General features: G+C 39.6%; 1 protein-coding gene across 2 annotated transcripts in view; it reads right to left on the minus strand.

Annotated features, from left to right (window-relative positions):
* Window positions 1-19250, minus strand: part of EIF2AK2 (eukaryotic translation initiation factor 2 alpha kinase 2) — a 1554704-nt gene that overhangs the window by 648189 nt on the left and 887265 nt on the right. For both annotated transcript variants that reach the window (XM_044057939.1, XM_044057874.1), the window contains exon 12: window positions 14706-14749. In XM_044057939.1, coding sequence (XP_043913874.1) covers window positions 14706-14749 — 44 coding nt within the window. The remainder of the gene's footprint in view (window positions 1-14705; window positions 14750-19250) is intronic.

Here is a 19250-nt window from a genome sequence, read left to right on the forward strand (position 1 = left end):
ATAGCTTTGCCTTGGGAATTTGCTGCATAAGAAACAAACAGTTGTTCAGTTTTCCTGATATCCTTGGTTCTGTCCAGGTAAAAGTGAAGCTGCCTGTGCACTTCCAAAGAATGCAAGATCCTCTCCCCCTTATTTTGTAGATTAGGGAAAAAGGTTGGCAGGTGAATAGTTTGGTTTAAAGTCACATTAGAAACAACTAGGCATGAAAGTAGGGTTAGTCCTCAATGAAACCCTGTCTTGATGAAAAATAATGTAAGGTTCCAAGGCCATGAGCGCTTGTAACTCCGAGACTCTCCTGGCTGAAGTTAAAGCCAGTAGGATAACAGTCTTCCATGATAAATACTTTATATCAGATGTGGCAGCAGGCTCAAAAGGAGGCAGAGTAAGTTTTTCCAGGACATAATTGAGGTCCCAGGCAGGAATGGGTGGCATCCTAGGGGGCCTTAAATTCTTTGCTCCTCTGAGATATTGTTTCAGAAGTGGATGTGAAAAAATTGGAGGGTCTGCATTATAATGTGCAGAGATAGCTGAGGCATGTATTTTTACGGAGGAAAAAGATAAACCCTTATGCAACATATCTGTTAGGTAATGTAAAATCAATGGAATATTTGGAATGTGAGGATCTGATTCCTGAGCATGCATCCAGGTGCAAAATCTCTTCCTTTTACCTTCATAAGATTTCCTAGTGCTAGGCCTTCTGGCTTCTAAGATAACATCCATGACCTGTTTGGAAAGGGTAGGATTAATCATAGACCCTGAATACGCCAGGCTGCCAGACTGAGAGTTTTGATATGAGAGTGCAGGACATGGCCCTGATGTTGAGACAAAAGATTTGGAATCTGAGGTAGAATCCAAGGAGGTTCCTGGGATAGATTTATCAGTGTTGAGTACCAAAATTGTTGAGGCCAATTCGGGGCTAGTAAGATCAGCTTTGGTTTGTCCTGTTTTATTTTTAATAACACCCTTGGTAGAAGAGGTAGTGGTGGAAAGGCATACCCCGAGAGGTTCCTCCAACTGAATGAGAGAGCATCCACTTTCCATGCTAGCTTGTGATATGTCCTTGTGCAAAAAGTCTGTAACTGGTAGTTGTGGGGAGATGCAAATAGATCTATGTCCGGGCAGCCCCAGGCTTCTGTAATCATCTTGAATATTTGGGTGTCTAGCATCCACTCGTGTGGGTCTGACAGGTTATTGCTCAGGCTGTCTGCCAGAGTGTTTTGTTTCCCTGGCAGGAATTGAGCTTGTAGGTCCACTTTCCAAGCTAGTGCTGTGTTCCATAGAGTCATGGCTAGTCTGCAAAGGGGGTAGGAGTGTGAACCCCCTTGCTTGTTTATGTACCACATAACTGTGGTGTTGTCTGGCCATATCAGTAGCTGCCCTGGCTGTAAAAGATCCCTGAAAGCCAAGAGGGCACTCTGCACAGCTAACATCTCTTTTAAATTGATATGAAGATGCTTCTGATCCTCTGTCCAAAAACCTTGCAGGCCTTTCCCCTGCAAGTGGGCTCCCCATGCATAATCCAAGGCGTCCGTGGTTATCACTTGGTAGGCTGGAGGTAGACTGAAGGCTTTCCCTTTGTTTTGAAGACATGCCATGGCCCACCAATGGAATTCCTTTTGCAGGCAAGGCAAGACAGCAATCAGTGTTTCCAGACTGTGACAATGCTGGGACCATACGCTTTTTAGGTACCATTGTATCTTCCTCATATGCAGTCTTGCATATGGTATGAGTAGGATGCAGGAAGCCATGTAACCCAAAGCCTGCAGGAATTTCCTTGCAGTTAGATGAGACATCAACGCCAGGCTTTTGAAAGTTGAAGCCAGCTGTAGTTGTTTTTCTGATGTCAGGAATGCCATCTGGGTTGTTGTGTTTAAAAGAGCACCCAGGAAAGTTATCTCTTGAGTGGGTGTCAAATTTGACTTTTTTACGTTCACAGTGAATCCCAGGTACTTGAGTAGATTCTGAACAAATTCCAGGTGCTAGAGTAAAATGTCCTTGCTGTCTGCTTGAATAAGGCAGTCGTCCAGATAAGGGTAAATTTGAATTCCCTTGAGTCTGCAGTAAGCTACTACTGGTGCCAGGCACTTGGTAACCCTGGGCGCAGTAGACAAGCCAAAGGGCAGCGCAGAGAATTGGTAATGTTTCGAGTCTGCCTTGAACCCGAGGTATTTTCTGCACTCCTGTCTGATAGGAATGTGTAGGTAAGCCTCCTTTAAATCCAATGTCACCATCATTGCATTTTTGCTCAACATTGGCAGGAGCTGCTGCAGAGTAAGCATCTTGAACTTTGGTATCTCCAGGAAAGTATTTAAGACTGACAGATCCAGGATGGGTCTCCAACTATTTTGCTTTCTGGGAACTAGAAAGAGTCTTGAATAAAAGCCTTGTCCCGTCTCTGAATTTGGAACCAGTTCTATGGCCCTCATAGCCATGAGGGACCTCACCTGTTTTAATGCCTCTGCCCATTGAGTTTTTGGTAGGTCTGGCCATCCGTTTGGTTTTGGTAAGGTGTGAAAGTGGAATTTGTAACCTCTTAAAACTACATCCAGAACCCACTTGTCTTGGGTTATGTAAGTCCAATTTCGGTGAAAAAGAAAAAGTTTTCCTTCCAGAGAAGCTTCCAGGAGAGAGGTTCCTGGAGCCATGCAGGGGGAGTCATTGAGCCTGTTTCCTATAAGGTTGAGACCTATCTTCCCCACCCCTGGGGGGTGGAAGTACTCCACCGTCTAGGTCTATAAGAGGTCTGTGCTTGGGCCCTCCCTCTGGAACGCCTATATCTACCCCTCTGAGGCCTGTCCGAGCTGGGAAAGGACCAATTTTTAGCTGGCCAATTTCTGCTAAATCTAGGAGGCTGAACTTGTAAGAAATCCTTAACCGTTTGCATGGATTTTGCCTTATCCTCCATTTTCTTTATAACCTCTTCAGCCTTAGACCCAAACAAGACATTATGTTGAACAGGAGCATCCAGAAATTTTGCTTTCACTTGATCAGGCAAATTTTGTTCCTTTAACCAAGCATGCCTTCTAATGACCATGCCAGTGGCAGCCGCCCTGCAAGAGACCTCCAAAGCATCAAAACCACAGTGTAAGGTATGTTTTCCCACCTGCTCAGTAGCATGCATCAAATCTTGTAATTCCTTATTGTCTGCACATGCAGAAATGGTACACAGTTTTTGTTTCATAACGGACAAAAGGTATTGCTGATATTTCAACATATGAAATTGACAATTTAAAGCCCTAATAGATAAAGTAGCAGAAGTGTACACTTTTTTGCCCCATCTCTCCAAAGCTATAGAATCCTTATCTGACAGAATAGGTTCTTAGCAGTGGCGGCCTTAGCACCCTTAGGACCCTGAGAAATGGTTTCTGGATCAGCAGTTGGGTTTTTAAATAGAAACTGGTGGGAGTCAGGGACTCTGTAATATCTATCAGGCTTAGCAAGGGCCAGAGGAAAGGAGTTAAATTAGACTCAGAAAAGACATCATCCACAATATCCAAAATAGGAGGAATAGCCAGGGGTCTGTGTTGGGGAAGAAGACGGAAATCCCTAAGCCTTCTCTTAGATTCAGAGTACTCCTGTCCTTCCCAGTGAAAATGTTCCCTCATGTCATGTAAAGTTTCCCCAAAAGAATAATCCTCAGGAGGAGAAGCTGAAGGAATGGATTCCTCAGCATCAGAATCCTCATAAGGAGGGAAAGTATAATCCTGTTCGGAGGAAGACACTGAAGAGATAGATGCCTGATCAGAGGATTCATAATCCAATTCTTGTCTTGGCCTTTTGTCTGGAGGGGGATGTGAACCCCTAATCATAGTTAGCAAGTCCTCCGCCATTTTAAGCATTTGTTTTTGAGATTTAGGTCCCAGATCAGAGGAGGCCTGGGCTTGAGTCTTTGTTTTAGAAGGAGTCTTTGCCTTTGTCTTTGCCTGAAGCTGCGTAGGCCTGAAATTCCCCTCAGAAGCCGGTACCTGCACAGCGACTCCGGACCCATCCGAGGGAGCATTATCGAAGGTCCTGCACCTGGAGTATTCGAAGGCCTAGGTGGCTCCTCGTGGGAGTCCGTTTCGGCAAGCAGTTCTGTAATGGCCGACGACAGGGGCTGCAAAAGCGCCTCACTTGACGACGGCCGAACCCGCAACTGGCTCTGATTGCAAACTTTCGTCTGATTTGGACCTCGAAGGCCTATCCTTATCCTTGCGCCTTTTATGAACTCCGATAGTCGGAAGCGTGTCCGATGACATGTTATAATTAAATCGCCTCCCAAAGTAATGAAAGGCAAAATCGTATCTCCGTTTAATAGTATGTTGATTAAATCAAGTGCAAAACCGACAACTAGCTACATCATGGTCAGGGCCTAGACAAGGAATACAGTAAGAGTGAAAATCCTTATGAGGTATTTGCTTCCCACATGAAATACAATTATTAACTTTTTCTGACATCGGTGTGCAGCAAGAAAAAAAGTTTCCCCAACGGGGTACTTAGCTTTGAAAAGAAGAATGTCTTCGGAATGAAGCACCAAAAATAACAGGAGTCAGCCGACCGGCACTTGCGAACTGCTTCCACTGCGCGGCAAGAAAGACTGGAGAACATGGCGTTGGCTGGGAGCTTTGTACCCCTGGTGCACTGACGCCAGGGAGGGTGAGTACACAGCCGACGCCGGACCCAGACTTTGGGATTCTGGCCGACCGAGGGCTGCCTGCCGGCAGGAAGAACCTGCAGTGATGACTGCAACAGTGAAACACGATGAACATCTGGACTATACTAGCTTAGAAAGGCGGGAAAACAAGTGTTTTTTTTTTTTTTTTTTTTTTTCAGAAAATAAAGTAGATACAATCAAAAAAAACACTTTAAATGCACATAAATGGCTATCACACTTGAGTGTGTAGCCTACAACAGTTAAACAGGTAATTTAAACACAAAAACAACTTTGTTAAAGTGCAGGCAGTAAAATAAGTATAATATGTAGCTGAAACAAGCTTTTTAAATCGTAGAAACTCTAGAAAATGGGCATTTTAGGCAGAATAAGCTAAAGGCAGCAAGAAAATGCAGAAAAATGATACATAATCACTCCAAAGTCTCTCTTTTGTCTCTCTGCTGCTGTAGAACTCTGCAGGGCACCAGGCAGGAGCTTGCTGACCTGTATACTAGCACAAAAACCTTGCAAAAAGAGATAGAAATTAGCCCAAAATGGCCAATAAACTACTAATTTCTGGGCTGAAACCACTCTTCCAGGGACAGATAAGTTGCTCAAAGCTCTCTCTCTCACAGTGAAGAGAGTAAATTCCATCAATCCAAGTAAGGTATGGGCAAACACAGAAACTTGTAATACAGCCCTGAATTCAGCACTAACCTGAAAACTGGACTATACTAGCTTAGAAAGGTGGGAAAACAAGTATATATATATTTTTTTTCCCCAGAAAATAAAGCAGATAACAATAAAAAAAAACCCACTTTAAATGCACAGAAATGGCTATCACATCAAAAGATGAAAGGTTAATATTAGCGGCCCAGGATAGTGGACTACATACACGGTTTGAAAAAGTCCAATGAACATGTGGGAGAAGCTGACAAATACAGATTCTGTAAAAAAGAACTGGAAATAGTCACACATCTTGTTACTGGGTATGATACACCAATGGCAGAAGGCCTGTATACTGAAAGGCATAAAAATGTGGCAAGACTGCTGCATTCGGATTGTGCAAACATTACAATATTAAAGTAGCCGAGAAGCACTGGAAACATGAGCCACAAAGCATTACAGAGAATGATGAAGTTTATATGGCATGGGATCACCCATTACCAGCAGTTCAAAAAAACAGATGAGAGAAAATCAGATATATTAGTCCATGAAAAGAAGACAACAGTAGCACTGAACATGAAAATTGCTATACCCAGTGATTCTAGTCTCTTGTGTACTGAGAGAGACAAAGTTATAAAATACCAGGATTTGCAGACAGAAACAAGGAAAATGTGAAAGAAGGATGCCAAGACAGTTCCAATAATAGCATGTACAATGGAGCTTATAAAAAAGAATTTACAGTCATATTTAAATATCGAACCAAAACATGTAACACCACACAAATTGCAGGAGGAGTCACTTCTGGGCACACCGCGGGAGCGGCGAAAAACGCTTTTGGCTAACATCAAAGACTGAAACAATATTAATTTCATGAACTTTCATCATACTTTGACTTAGGAATGAGGTCCCTTCCCATCGTAGCATTAGAAATCCAAAAGACTTGGATAAATTAAACCAAGTACCTTTCAACTCATCCAGCTATCAGTTAATGTGGGTTGTTACACACATCCTCACTCCTCAAGACACCAACATCATACGTTTAATTCAAACCTTACTGCAACTACTCTCACGCCAAGGTTCCTGAAGTCCACCAAGTACCTCACAAAGTAATAAGCCCAACTCGGCTCAATTAATCAGGAACCACGAAGCACTGCAGTAAAATTCTTTTATTGTAAAACCATGCACCAAATAGAGACGGTGTTAGTTGTTGAGCGCTTTCATCTAGTAACTCTAGATTTCTTCAGAACATCAAACAAGATGTGTCATCCACTTTAAATACCTTATTTGCCCGCCTTTTTCCAAATCAATACCCAATTACATACATTTAACCCTGAGTATACCATTTACAATGAAAAATACATCTCTGGCTTATTTAACCTACAATTCTGCCTTCAATCTAACACAAGCTGCTATATAATAAAACTTTAAAAATACATGAATTTGGACGACTAATTAATGTTGGTACTCTGTATATATCTACTACTGTATACTTTAAAAAAGAAATATATATTGCACATACTAGAAAATTTGATTCGTGAATAATAATATAAAACTACTCTAACAATGAAACTAATTCATAATTACAACTTCTAAATGGTTGGTATAACCCTATTGTGTATGCTGTCTAGCAATATTGATTTGCCTCCAAATATCAACAAAGCCTATATTTAAACCCTCAATAAAGGTTTTGTAGGGATTACTTCATTAAGGCCTGGTGGTGTAGCAGCGTCTAATCGCAGCTGCCATTTAATTTCTTTTTCCCCCACAATAGCCTTTATATTTCCTCCTCTGGGGTTTGGACTAACCACATCCAATATACCAAATTTAAAACCCCTACATGACTCACTATTTAGTATATGTCTCGATAATGCATTGTTGGTGTCATTTCTCTTAATGCAATAGATATGGTCATACATTCTATTCTTAAGAAGTCGATCAGTCATCCCTACGTAATAATATTCACATGTGTCGCAAATAGCTAAATATACCACATGTCTTGTTAGACAATTGCCATATTTGAAATAGACCTTAGTTCTATTTCTATCCTTTAATACTATATTTTTACCTTCATATATATACTTGCAATAGTTGCAACATCCGCACTTTGTAGTACCCCTACTGAGGCTCTTAGTATCTTTCCTAGAACTCTGTCTTATTTCAATAAGTCTTTGAAGACTATTGCCTGTTTTGTATACAAAGTTGGGCATAGAAGGGATTTTATCTTTAACCCCTAAATCACTTGTCAAAATGTGCCAATGTTTTGCAATTATTTGCTTTATCTGATGTGTATGATAACCATACTTCACGATACAGGCTCTCTTATAAAAATTACCCTCTATGTTATTTTGTCTATTATTCGTTAATATTCCTATACCTAATAGTGGGGGGTATTTCTTACCCCATTCCTGGGTTACATATTCTGTTAAATCATCCAACATCTTGTCAGGGTATCCCTTTTCTCTGAACATTCCCACCATAAATCTGACCTCCTTTAACATATTGTCCTTTTCGGATGTCATCCTTGCTGCCCTTATTAGCTGCCCTTTCACTATGTTGTACTTAACTTTATATGAATGGGCACTAGAATAATGCAAATAACCATTACTATAGGTCTCCTTTCTATGTATCATGGACTGAAATGTCTTCCCATCATTATAGACATAAACATCTAGGTAATTTATTCCTTTACTATCAAATTGATGAGTAAATCTTAGGTAACTAGTAGTACCGTTAATATATTTGATAAATTCTTCTAATTCCTGAATATTTCCTGTCCATAGCAGGAACATATCGTCCAGGTATCTTACATAAGTTTTAATTTTATGCATCCAATTTGTATTTAAAATATATGTTGTTTCCCAATCTAGGAGAACCATGTTGGCATACATGGGGGCACATGCTGCCCCCATTGCCACCCCTGACATTTGTTTATAGTATTCTCCTTCGAAAAAGATATAGTTGTGGTCTAGTACTATTTCCATAAAAGAAGTGAGAAGGGCAATCTCATCCTTTTGTAGCCCACTAAAGTTTTTTAGGCTCTGTATGAAGCTATCTATTCCTTCCTTTTTAGGAATGCAAGAGAACAATTCTTTGACATCAATGGTGACAAATATAGTATCAAGAGACCACAATTCCTGTTTAAATATTCCCAAAAATTCCCAGGAATCCTTCATTATATGGGGTATATACTTGTACATATGTTTCAACCTATTGTCCACTACTTTACCATACGGGAATGTCTTGCTCGCACTCCCTGATATGATAGGTCTAAAGGGAGGTTCGATAAGATCTTTATGTATCTTGGGTATGCCTCTTATTGTTGCCAAGATGGGATACTCAACTTTCAAAAATTTATAGAGTTCATCGTCCACTCTATTATCTAATAAAAATTCCTCCAGGTAAGAGTCTATTCTATTATACGCAATATTAACTTGATTTAATGAAGATACTTCATACTGGTTCGAGTCATTTAATATTTCAAATATCTTGTTGCTATACTTTTCTTGGTCGTACAAAACTATACCCCCCCCCCTTATCAGCCACCATAATCCTGACGTTTTCCGAACAGAGCTAATCAATCACTGAATAGATATTATTAATCATAATTTGGTCCTTTTTCTGATATTTACTTTTCTTATATAACCTACAAATGTCACCCTGAATCACTTTCTCAAACGTCTCCAATGTTTTCGCCATGGGAGGTGTAAAAGAACTCTTTTTCCTAAGGTCAGTATTTGTAGGTACTTGCTGTGACCTATTCTGGAAAAATATCCCTAGGTTTAATTTTCTGAGAAAAAGCTTTGCTTCAACCAGAACGTCTACCAAATCTAATGATTTGTCCGGTATGAACTTCATACCTTTAGAAAATATTTGTACCAAGTCTGATTGTACTACATAAGAACTATAGTTGTAGATTTTAACATCACCTTCATTAAATACAATAGGGGAGCCTATTACATTTCCCATATTTTCATAGTATACGGTGTTACTTGTACTTGTATTGTTGTAAACAATGTCATTATTTGGCACTTGTATTATCTGTGTTTGTTCCACCTGGGGAACCCCTTCCTCTTTCGATGTACTGTGAACCACTTGTCGTGCTCTTCGTCTTCTAAAAAAACCTCTTCATTCTGATATTGAGGTGCATCATCCTGAGGTATATCCCTAGTATCACCCTTATATGTTTCCCTCTGTCTCACTCTATCCTTGTTGTTCCACCTATATGCTACCCCTTGCTCATACTGCTGCATGTCTCGCTCCAATTTTTTACATTTTTTGGCAAACATATTCTTGCTAGCATGTTCTGCATAGTCATACTGTTTAAAAAATAGTTTTTCCCATTGTGGAAATAACTTGTCTTCACGTATTGCGCTATCCATATTTTCCACTTCGGTAATCAATACAGTCAATTGTGTATCATTATTGTCTATAATGAACTGCATAAACTGTTCCCCAAATACATTAAACATATCATTGCATTTTCTTATGTTACAAACATTCATCTCTACACCCATTGGTCTTTTAAAAAAACGAAGTCCCATTGGGACTACATGACAATTCAAACATCGCCTTAAATACATGTTTTCAACCTGCAATGCTTTTATTTTGGTCAATTTGTTACCAAAGCCAAAAATCATTTGTTTTAAGGAATTGTAATGGTCATGTACCCCCTGTCCTTTACTGTTCGCATTACTACTAGTTTCAAAGTCAAATGGCATTTGCAACAATATTGTATTGGAAAAAGGCGGGCAAATAAGGTATTTAAAGTGGATGACTCATCTTGTTTGATGTTCTGAAGAAATCTAGAGTTACTAGATGAAAGCGCTCAACAACTAACACCGTCTCTATTTGGTGCATGGTTTTACAATAAAAGAATTTTACTGCAGTGCTTCATGGTTCCTGATTAATTGAGCCGAGTTGGGCTTATTACTTTGTGAGGTACTTACTGCAACTACAGCAGAACACTTTATAGGTTCATAGGGTCACAGGTACATAAGTAAGTATTAGGCAATCAGTCTGAAGACCATTACAAGTGTAGCCAAAAAATATTCAAAAGTTCCCTCTAATCTGGAGGGTAAGGCAAGATAAACCAGGGGAAAAGTTAAGGCTGCCCATCCAATTATCTAGGTTTACCTTAAAGGTAGCAAGGGTGCTCTCTTTTTGACATGGAGTGGAAGTCTGTTCCAGAGTTGAAGGATGTTATATTTTAATTTATTATGCTAATGTGTGTTATTTATCTATATCATGCTAATGTGTTTTATTTATCTGTTGATGAAGGTTAAGTTTTTTTAACGGGTATCTGAGGTACCATTTGTTCTCTGAAGCAATAGGAGGTCATGGCTTGAAAGTTAAGACACAGAGGTCTATGGATGAGTCTATATGAGACTGAATAAAGAGAATAAGCTACCAGTCTGTCCTGTCAACTAAGACTGCTGAGGCCACTAATCTTTTTAGTTATGAATCTCTGAGGTCTTTCAAGTTTAGTGATATGTCTGGACAAATACATGCCAAAAGGTGCATTACATTCAATACTGAGTCTGATGAGATACAAGTAAAAGGGGAATTAAGACTTCTTTGCATCTACTGAAGATGCCTTGGAAAATCAGAAGAGTTAGATAGAAGGTTTTCTGAAATATTGGAGATATGATGGTTAAACAATAAGGAATCATCAAAAGTGGCTCAATCTCCTTATGACAGTGTCTGATTGGTTTGGTGTCTCACCTCTATGGTACATGAAAATGTTTGTTTACATTTATTTTGAGACCATTGTCATTGCACCTCCTGTTAACATGCCCCAACCCATGCTACAGTAATTGTGAGTCAGTGGAAGATTGAATAACAACACCCAATTTACAGTCATCTGCAAACTTGGATAACCATAGGCTAGGAGTGTTGGTCTGATGGTTTGAGAAATAGATCTCAAACATAACAGGGCCCAGCACTGGGCCCTCTAGTACACCACTGGTAAATGTTTTGCTTTCAGAAATGGCACCTACAACTCCAACTACATGCTTTCTGTTAGACAACCAATTAACATTTCACCAAACAACATAAGAATTTATAGTCAGATTTACAAGTCTGACAATAATGCCTGTATGGGTAAATAGTGTTGAAGGCCTTGGCCACGTCCAGATATGCTGTTTTACTGCATTACTATTGCCCACTGCTTTGGTTACTTTTTCAAAGAAATTAATGAGGTAGCAGGACCTTTTTTGGCAAGGCCAAATTGAGATTTTCAATGTACAGATTAATGAGGTCTGAGATAATATTCATGGCTTTACATATGAGGCTAGTGAGACTAATAGGTTTACAGGTACCAGAGTCCATGGTTGTATAATGTCATTACAATGGCTGTTTTTCAAGCTTCAGGAATGTAGAGAGGCAAAGATTAAAGGAGTTAAGTATGGGTTCAGATAGGCTTATAGTTATCACAGATAATCAGACAGCCCGGTATATTATCAGGCACCAAGGAAGAAGTTTTCTTAGCTTTTCACAGGGCTGACAGAATTTGTTCCACATTAATTAAAGGGGGTCACTGGGATTGTGGAACCTGTGGAATGGCTATAACTGTGGGTGGAGTAAAAATTGCACTAAATTTATCAGACAGGATATTAACTATTTTCTTTGGGTCAGAGTGTGCAGTATTATTGTGGACAAGCTCCAAACACTGTTAGGCATTAGTTCTTAAATTCCAGACATAGCTGAAGACTGATTTGCAGTTATTTTTTGTTTCAGTGGCAATATTCAGTTCATACTCAACTCTGAACTTCCTAATTTTTCCTTAAGCTTTTTACTACATTGCTTAAGAGTGCTCTTAAAGGGACAGTCACACTGATTTTTTTATTTTGAGTAAGCCTTTATTTACATTTCAGGTTTGCCTTTCCGAGCATGCTCACCTTCGGCTGAGGGGAGGTGGGAGTGCCTGAAAGAAATTTCAAAGGTGTTAGCCAAATTCCATCTCAAACTGCAGTTGTACTCACATCAGCTCTCCCTGTGAGCCATTCTTTAGTTTAATCTGCACATTTTACCCATTGAGAAAAGCAGCCTTTTGGGCATTTCATAACCTGACTGCTGCTGCAAAGAAAGCACATCAGTAATGCAAGGCTTTTAAAACATTAGAAAACAGAGTTTTTTGTTTCTTTCATTTCATATTTTGTCTGAGGTGATAGTGAATCCTGGTCATCTACAACAATGTTATGACATGGCTTCTACCTATACAAAGCATCTGATTCAGGCAAACAATAGTGGAAACCATTTTTCTTTTTCTTTCATGTTTTACTGTATTCTGATTTTTGAATACTAGCCTGGTGTAGTGACTTTCTGATCTGCTAGTAATTCCGAAGAAAGCAAGTGTGTGACAGAAGGTTGGAACATTAGTAGACACACTCTTCTGTTCCTTTTTCAGCTTTTGTTTTGATATGTGCTGATTTCTGAATAATACTAGACAAATGCACTATTTTTAGGAGCGAGCTGCTTGTACATCTGTAGAAGCATGAGTGATGCAAAATTTAAAAATTAGTATATACACTGATGCCCTTTTTCCATGGCACAGCTTTCTTTACTTTAAATATGAGCCAGGAGCTGGGGACATAGTTCCCCAATCCAATGTAAACCTGAGAGGAACACAAATCCAAAGATTAGTTCATCCTGGGAGCTGAAACAAGACTGGAACTGTGGATTTACAGGATATTTAAAAGTAAAATGACACTGTTGGTGGGAATGAAAATGACATGTTGAAGTGGGTGTGATGTCTGTAAGCTTAACTCAGACCCTAATTTTAAACACTGGGATTGTTCCTTTAAGGTAGATACAATGAAACCTCTTATAAGCATTAAGCAGTTTCTTTCTCATTACATAATTTATTTATATGGGTATTCCATCCCCCGGTGGGTGGTATTTTTAAACTTCTTATTATATTTGGTGCAGGCAGTGAGTGCCTTATGAATACAACTATTTGTGTGGCAGGAGAAGTCAAAAGTCAGAGGCATAGGCGTAGATTTAGCAATGGGGTGAATTACAATGGAATTTTTTAGGTCATCAAGTAAATGAAGATTTGCTTTTGAAAAGACCCTAAACACAAAGGTATTTATAAGAAAAGTACACCAATTACACAGGGAAAAATACTAATTTATGGTTTGATTTAACATTGCAGGGTGATACCTATGGGAGATCTGCAAGAAATGACCATATTTGTGAGGACTAGATCAAAGACTTTGGGGCATCTAGTAGGATTGTTAAATTATATAAAAGACAGTTAACATTTATAACATCAAAGAAGTGATGAGCATGCCAACCACTGACAATGTAAGGTCACCCAGTTTACCGATGGGTATATGATTCCTCCAAAAGAAAGTTTTTGGGTTTAATGGGGATTTCAGCTGATGTGTTACAATACCTATTGTTCTCAGAAGGGGACATAAAGGATGTACTATAACTAATTAAATAGAAGCAGTAGTCGAGTATATGGTGACTTGAATATGTACACGTTCAAATGCGGTGTCCTGAGGAATCTGACATGAGGTGATGGATGTCCTTAACAAATACTGATATTCCCTATAATTACCATGAACTGCACTATATACAGAAACAGAGGGAGTGCTTTCATTGCTCTAACACCATGTCTCTGTAACTAGACATATTTGAATGTGTTCAAGTTGCTCAGGTTTGGGCATTTTTTCATTAAGACTCCCAGTGCTGCACAGAGGCACATTGATGTGCTCCAAATTAGAACTTACTATGTTTGAATGTCCATCAGATGGACACTACTTAGGAAATGCACTATGAAAGCAGCAAAGGTTTTCAACAGAATGGGAAAGCCTTAAGCGCAGGCCATCCCTAGCAAAGCACGAAGGCTTGTCAACCTTGTGCAACTAAAGAAAATAAACATATTGACAAAATACTTTTTTAATACATTACATGTCTGTCTTTGTCAAAATAGTAGTAAGAAGCCTGTCTGGAGGATGAGAGAACCTAGTACACTTTTTTCCTTCTGCCATTTCTCTATGATCTACATGCCAAAAGCATAAACAAAAACATGTGAGCAGTCCCTGTTGTGCAACTCAGTTTCATTGTATGCATCTAATGCACCTCAGCTCACGCCTCCTGTAAATACTGCTCTATTCCCCAAAGAATCAATTTAAGGGACTGGTGCAGCTGGTGCTTTGCCTAAAGAATGTTTTATAATGTTTCAGGTGCAGCAATACATGAAATGTGCTGAGTGGGACTACAAAAAGTGACACTCATTCAGTTAAATTGTCATCAATAATCATGTCTGAAATAGAAAAAAGTAAACTAGTAAAGTATCTTGTACAACAGGTACCTTTATGTTGGCTCCTACTGTGAGTGACAGATAATGCATTCCTAGGAATCTCAAAAAGGACATAAAACAATCAAAGTAATTAATAGTTACCTTGAAACAAACTTTGTTGTGGCCTCTTTTTCAGCTGCACAACTCTAAGCACAAAAAAAAAAAAAAAAGATGTTACAAAAATCTTTAAATGGTACTGTTGATTCACCTTTTAACTAAATGAGCTTCTTTCTTCGACTTAAAATTTATCTCATTTACAGTTCACAGCATGCCTTGTTATACCTTACAAGCACAACACAATAATAAAAATTCAATAAATACATTATTTTTCTTGATTTAGTTAGCAGTGGCTATCAGAGACAAGTATGATCCACATTTATTTACGTTTATCAGCCAAGGCTGGTTCTGCTGAGAGTCTATTTGCAGTGCAGGACTGGGTAGAAAACTGTCTACACAGCTGCGCAAGGAAAAAGTTTTTGAAATTATACACAGTTGTGGTCATGTGATTAAATAGTAAAACTACTGAGCAGGAATTAAACTTATTTGTTAATAAAAGCAGGTCATATACAAAGCAAACTTATGGAACAGTGGAAGTGACCAATGGTCTTTTAGATAAGAAAACAGAACCAGATAAAAGCCTACAAACACCAGAAGCCTATACAGCGCACATATGAGGACTTTAAAAACAATCTAAGATGCACATTTTTACTGCATCAATTGACCCATGAGTGGGCCCTTTCTGACAGATACTTATGGGGGATTTTCCTCTCCAGCAATCGCATTTGTCATTGTTTGTCTGCAAAAAATCTCACAATCAGAGACAACCACAAACTCACAGCTGAGCATTGTATGGTGTAATACAGTAATGCATAACAGCATGCATCTCTAGAGTCCACTTTGCCTTTACGCCACCACTGATCATCCTTCATAAATCAGAGAAATACAGATCTGATACTATGTTATTTAACAAGTAATATACAAATATGCTCTTACATTACTGACAGGGATCTCCAAAAACTAGAAGCTGTCTGAAGACCTCTAGTCTGCAGAATGAGGGAGGGAGGGATGGTATTTCTGATCCACAAAGGAGAATCCACTCATAAATCAGCTGATATAAAAAACATATCTGCTACATCAATTGTTGAGGACCATGCTTGACCATCTTTGGTCAGGCTGGATCCAAAGAACTGACCGTCAAAGTGGATGGAGCAGTAGGATCACAAATGTGCAGAGATGTGGAATACTCACTTTCTAAAAGGTGTTTCAACTCCCTGAGGCATGGCTGAGGCAATAATGCTTGAAGAAGGTCTCCACTGATGACCAAGTGGTCATGACATAAATGAATGTAACAGATATATTTTTGAGACAAGCTCTGGAAACAGCTGTTCCTCTACTGGAGTGGAGGATGACAGCAGAATTTGGCAAAAGGCAGTTAACTGACTTTTGGCAAATAATAATGCAGCCAGCAGTCCACTTGAAAAGTGTCTACTCAACATCTGTATGCTCTTATTTTACTGGACTAAATGAGATGAAAAACTGGTTCATCTTCTTAAACTCATGCATATTCCCCACATAACGTCAGAGATGTTGATATACATATCAGGTAACAAAACAGACACCCCTGCCTTGATTTCTGCTACAGGAAAGAAAACATGGAAGTTCACAAACTGGTCTAAACCATCTTCAAAATGAAATGCAGGAACATTCTAAGGGGCACCCTATCCTTAAGGAAGTCTAGATATGGTTCCTTGAATATTGGGGCCTGATGCCTCGAGATTTAATTCACCAAGATGAAGATCACCAGACACAGGGTTTTCCAAGAAACAAACTTGCCACAAAGGTTCAAATACTGGACTGGGAAACTATCTACCAAGAAGTTCAGAGCCAACAAATAGGATGAGTTCCTTAAAAGGTGAGAGAGATTATTTATTTATTTATTTATTATTTGTTAACCAGCTTGGTGGGCTGCTCCAGAGACCCATTTCAACCACGTCCCAGAAGACAAAAACGGTGAGTACAGCAAATGATTCATGGCAGACAAATTACACATGCACTGTACAACTACATACAATACAAAACAATATGTACATTTTCAACTGACACAGGAGTAGTCATTTGTGTAATTAGAAGGTAGAATCTATGCAGGCATGTGTTGGCATCTAGGATAATAATGCTTGAATCTGTGTCCCTGAAGCATTTGAAGCTGCTGGATTCCTTTGAAGAACTGCTTTATCAGCTAGAGATGAGACAATTCTGCTCTCCACAAGTTCATGATGACCAAAAATATCTAACACACACGCACACACACAGGCACACACACATACACACTCGCGCACACACATACACACTCGCGCACACACACACACTTACACACTCACTCTGATTATGGAATAACTGAGGTCCAAGCTCTGCTGGTGTAAGGGATACAATACAATCACATACAAATTACTTGACTTGTATGGTGTGAGTCAGCACATCTACCAGACTGAGAAGTATTTGTTTGTTGGCACATGCCTGCTGAGTGGAAGCTTTCCTGGCAGTCAAGATCATGTCTGAAAGCTCTGTCTGCAGTCTAGGTGGAATAAGGGATAGTACATCAGCAGCTAGATCTTGTAATGGAACTGGCTGTCTTTGCAGTCATGGGAATGTCCCTGGCTAAAACTAGAGGGATCACCTGTAGTGCCACTGATCTAAGAGATTGCAACTATGTTCTAATTAACCACCATGGGATAATGGCAATGAGTTGTGGTCTACCTTACCTGAACTTTCTGACCAGATGCAGAATAAGCAGAAGTGGTGGAAATGCATGTCCTGCTGCAGAAAAGGAAAATAAACATATTCTTTAGTGGCAATGAGGTCACTCTCCAGAATGCCCCACTTTTGGAAGACCCTGGCCAGGTTCGGCATCTCAATCTAGAGGTCCACAACAAGACTGGAGACCCAACTCAAAATGTCAGGTTGTTAGACTCATATATAATGTGAATTGGTGACAGAGAGAAGCCTCTATTTGCAGCTCAATAAGGGTCAAACACTGCCTTCCTGCACAAGGGGTAAAAACTTATGCATTCTCATTTGTTTAGCTATAAAATGGTGAAATGGTCTTCTGAAAGGCTAAGGGAACATATGTCTCCTCAAGGTATTTAAATTACCCTTAGCTCTAAATGACTGAGGAGAGGGATTCCTCCTTGTACAATGTAGTGGTTTAGGTTGGGCTGGTGTTCAAATGGCAACAAGAAGACTATGACAGCTATTAAGCCCATAAGGTACAACAGAGTCTTAGTCTGGACTCCACCATGAGTCCTCATCCAGTTGGCAAAGGCCATGACCTCCTGGGCTCTAGCCATGGCCACAAATTACTAGCAATGAAGACTTTCCACTTCTGCCTTGGTGAAAGACCTCTTCTGAACTTGGTTCATGGAGGACTTCCACCAGTTTAAGATGGCTTCTAGAGCCTATGAACACGGGGACAAACAAATGAAAATACCTCCAAGGTAGTCCATGAAATGGGCAACCAGCAGCTGATCAATCAGGTAAGGGAGCACCAGGTAACCGTTCTCTTTAAAGGCCTCAACTACCAAGGCCAACACCTTGGTAAAAGACTCTGGGTGCTGAAGAAAGCCCACACAGCAGGACCTTGTACTAGAGTGGATGCCCACCCAGGGGAAACCAGAATAATTTCTTGTGTAGATTCCAAATGTGCTGACATGCCAAATAGTGCCCATGATGCCCATCATCATCATTATCCAGGAGTCCTGCAACAGCAAAGATGTGATCTCTGCAGGGCAACCATCAACAACCAAATGTAACAGCTGTTTGAAGCCAGTGAGATCCAGAAAGAGGCAAAATTTGTCCATCACTTTCAGGCCAGGAAGAGATGAAAGCAGGTCACCTCTGTCTGCTTCATCAAGACAGCCTCTACAGCCTGCCTTATGAGTTATGTTGAGAGAGCCTAGCCTGCTAGTTGCACTACTTTTGTGGCATTTAAGACTTTAAAATGTACTTGCTCACTCATGTTAGAGAAAGGACACTGTGCACTTGAGAATATGCTGCACTGTTTTTATTAACTCTTCTCCCTTCCCCAAATGTTGTTTGACTGAGGATGTGTGGGAAGTGCAGGGTAGCTTGTCCCCTGAAAAGAACATTTATTCTGAATTTTTTTGATACTTTATTTACAACAAGTAGCCTTTGATGTTAGGTTTAAGCTGTTGGCATCCAAGCAATCAAGATTTGAATTTTCTTAGTGTAACCAATCTGTGCCTGTAATTCTTTCTGGGGAGGATCTGTACTGTCAAAGGTGAAGGTGACAATGTGTAGAAAAGTAGAGTTGTGTAAAATCTTAACAACAATAGCAGATATTCCTCTTTTCACTTTTGCAGTATTCATAACATGTAGGATTTCCTGCCAAGGATAGTCCAATGTCCGGCCAGTATACTAAATCCTTTACATTCACCCAGCGTCATATGTCAGACATGTACTCTTTAGACAGGTGTCAGGCATAAAGAAGATTTACACACATTCAATACTCAGAATTGAAGTTTCTCAGAAGAACTAGAGCAACCCCAGGATAAAGAAGAATGTGTGCATCCAAGAGGGAAGAGGAATGGGACAAGAAAAGGAAAAAAAAACTCTGCCAGTAGAGTATACCTA

The sequence above is a fragment of the Protopterus annectens genome, chromosome 1.part0 (genome assembly GCF_019279795.1).
Source record: "Protopterus annectens isolate FY-2018-M chromosome 1.part0, PAN1.0, whole genome shotgun sequence".
Taxonomy (NCBI): Eukaryota; Metazoa; Chordata; order Ceratodontiformes; family Protopteridae; genus Protopterus; species Protopterus annectens.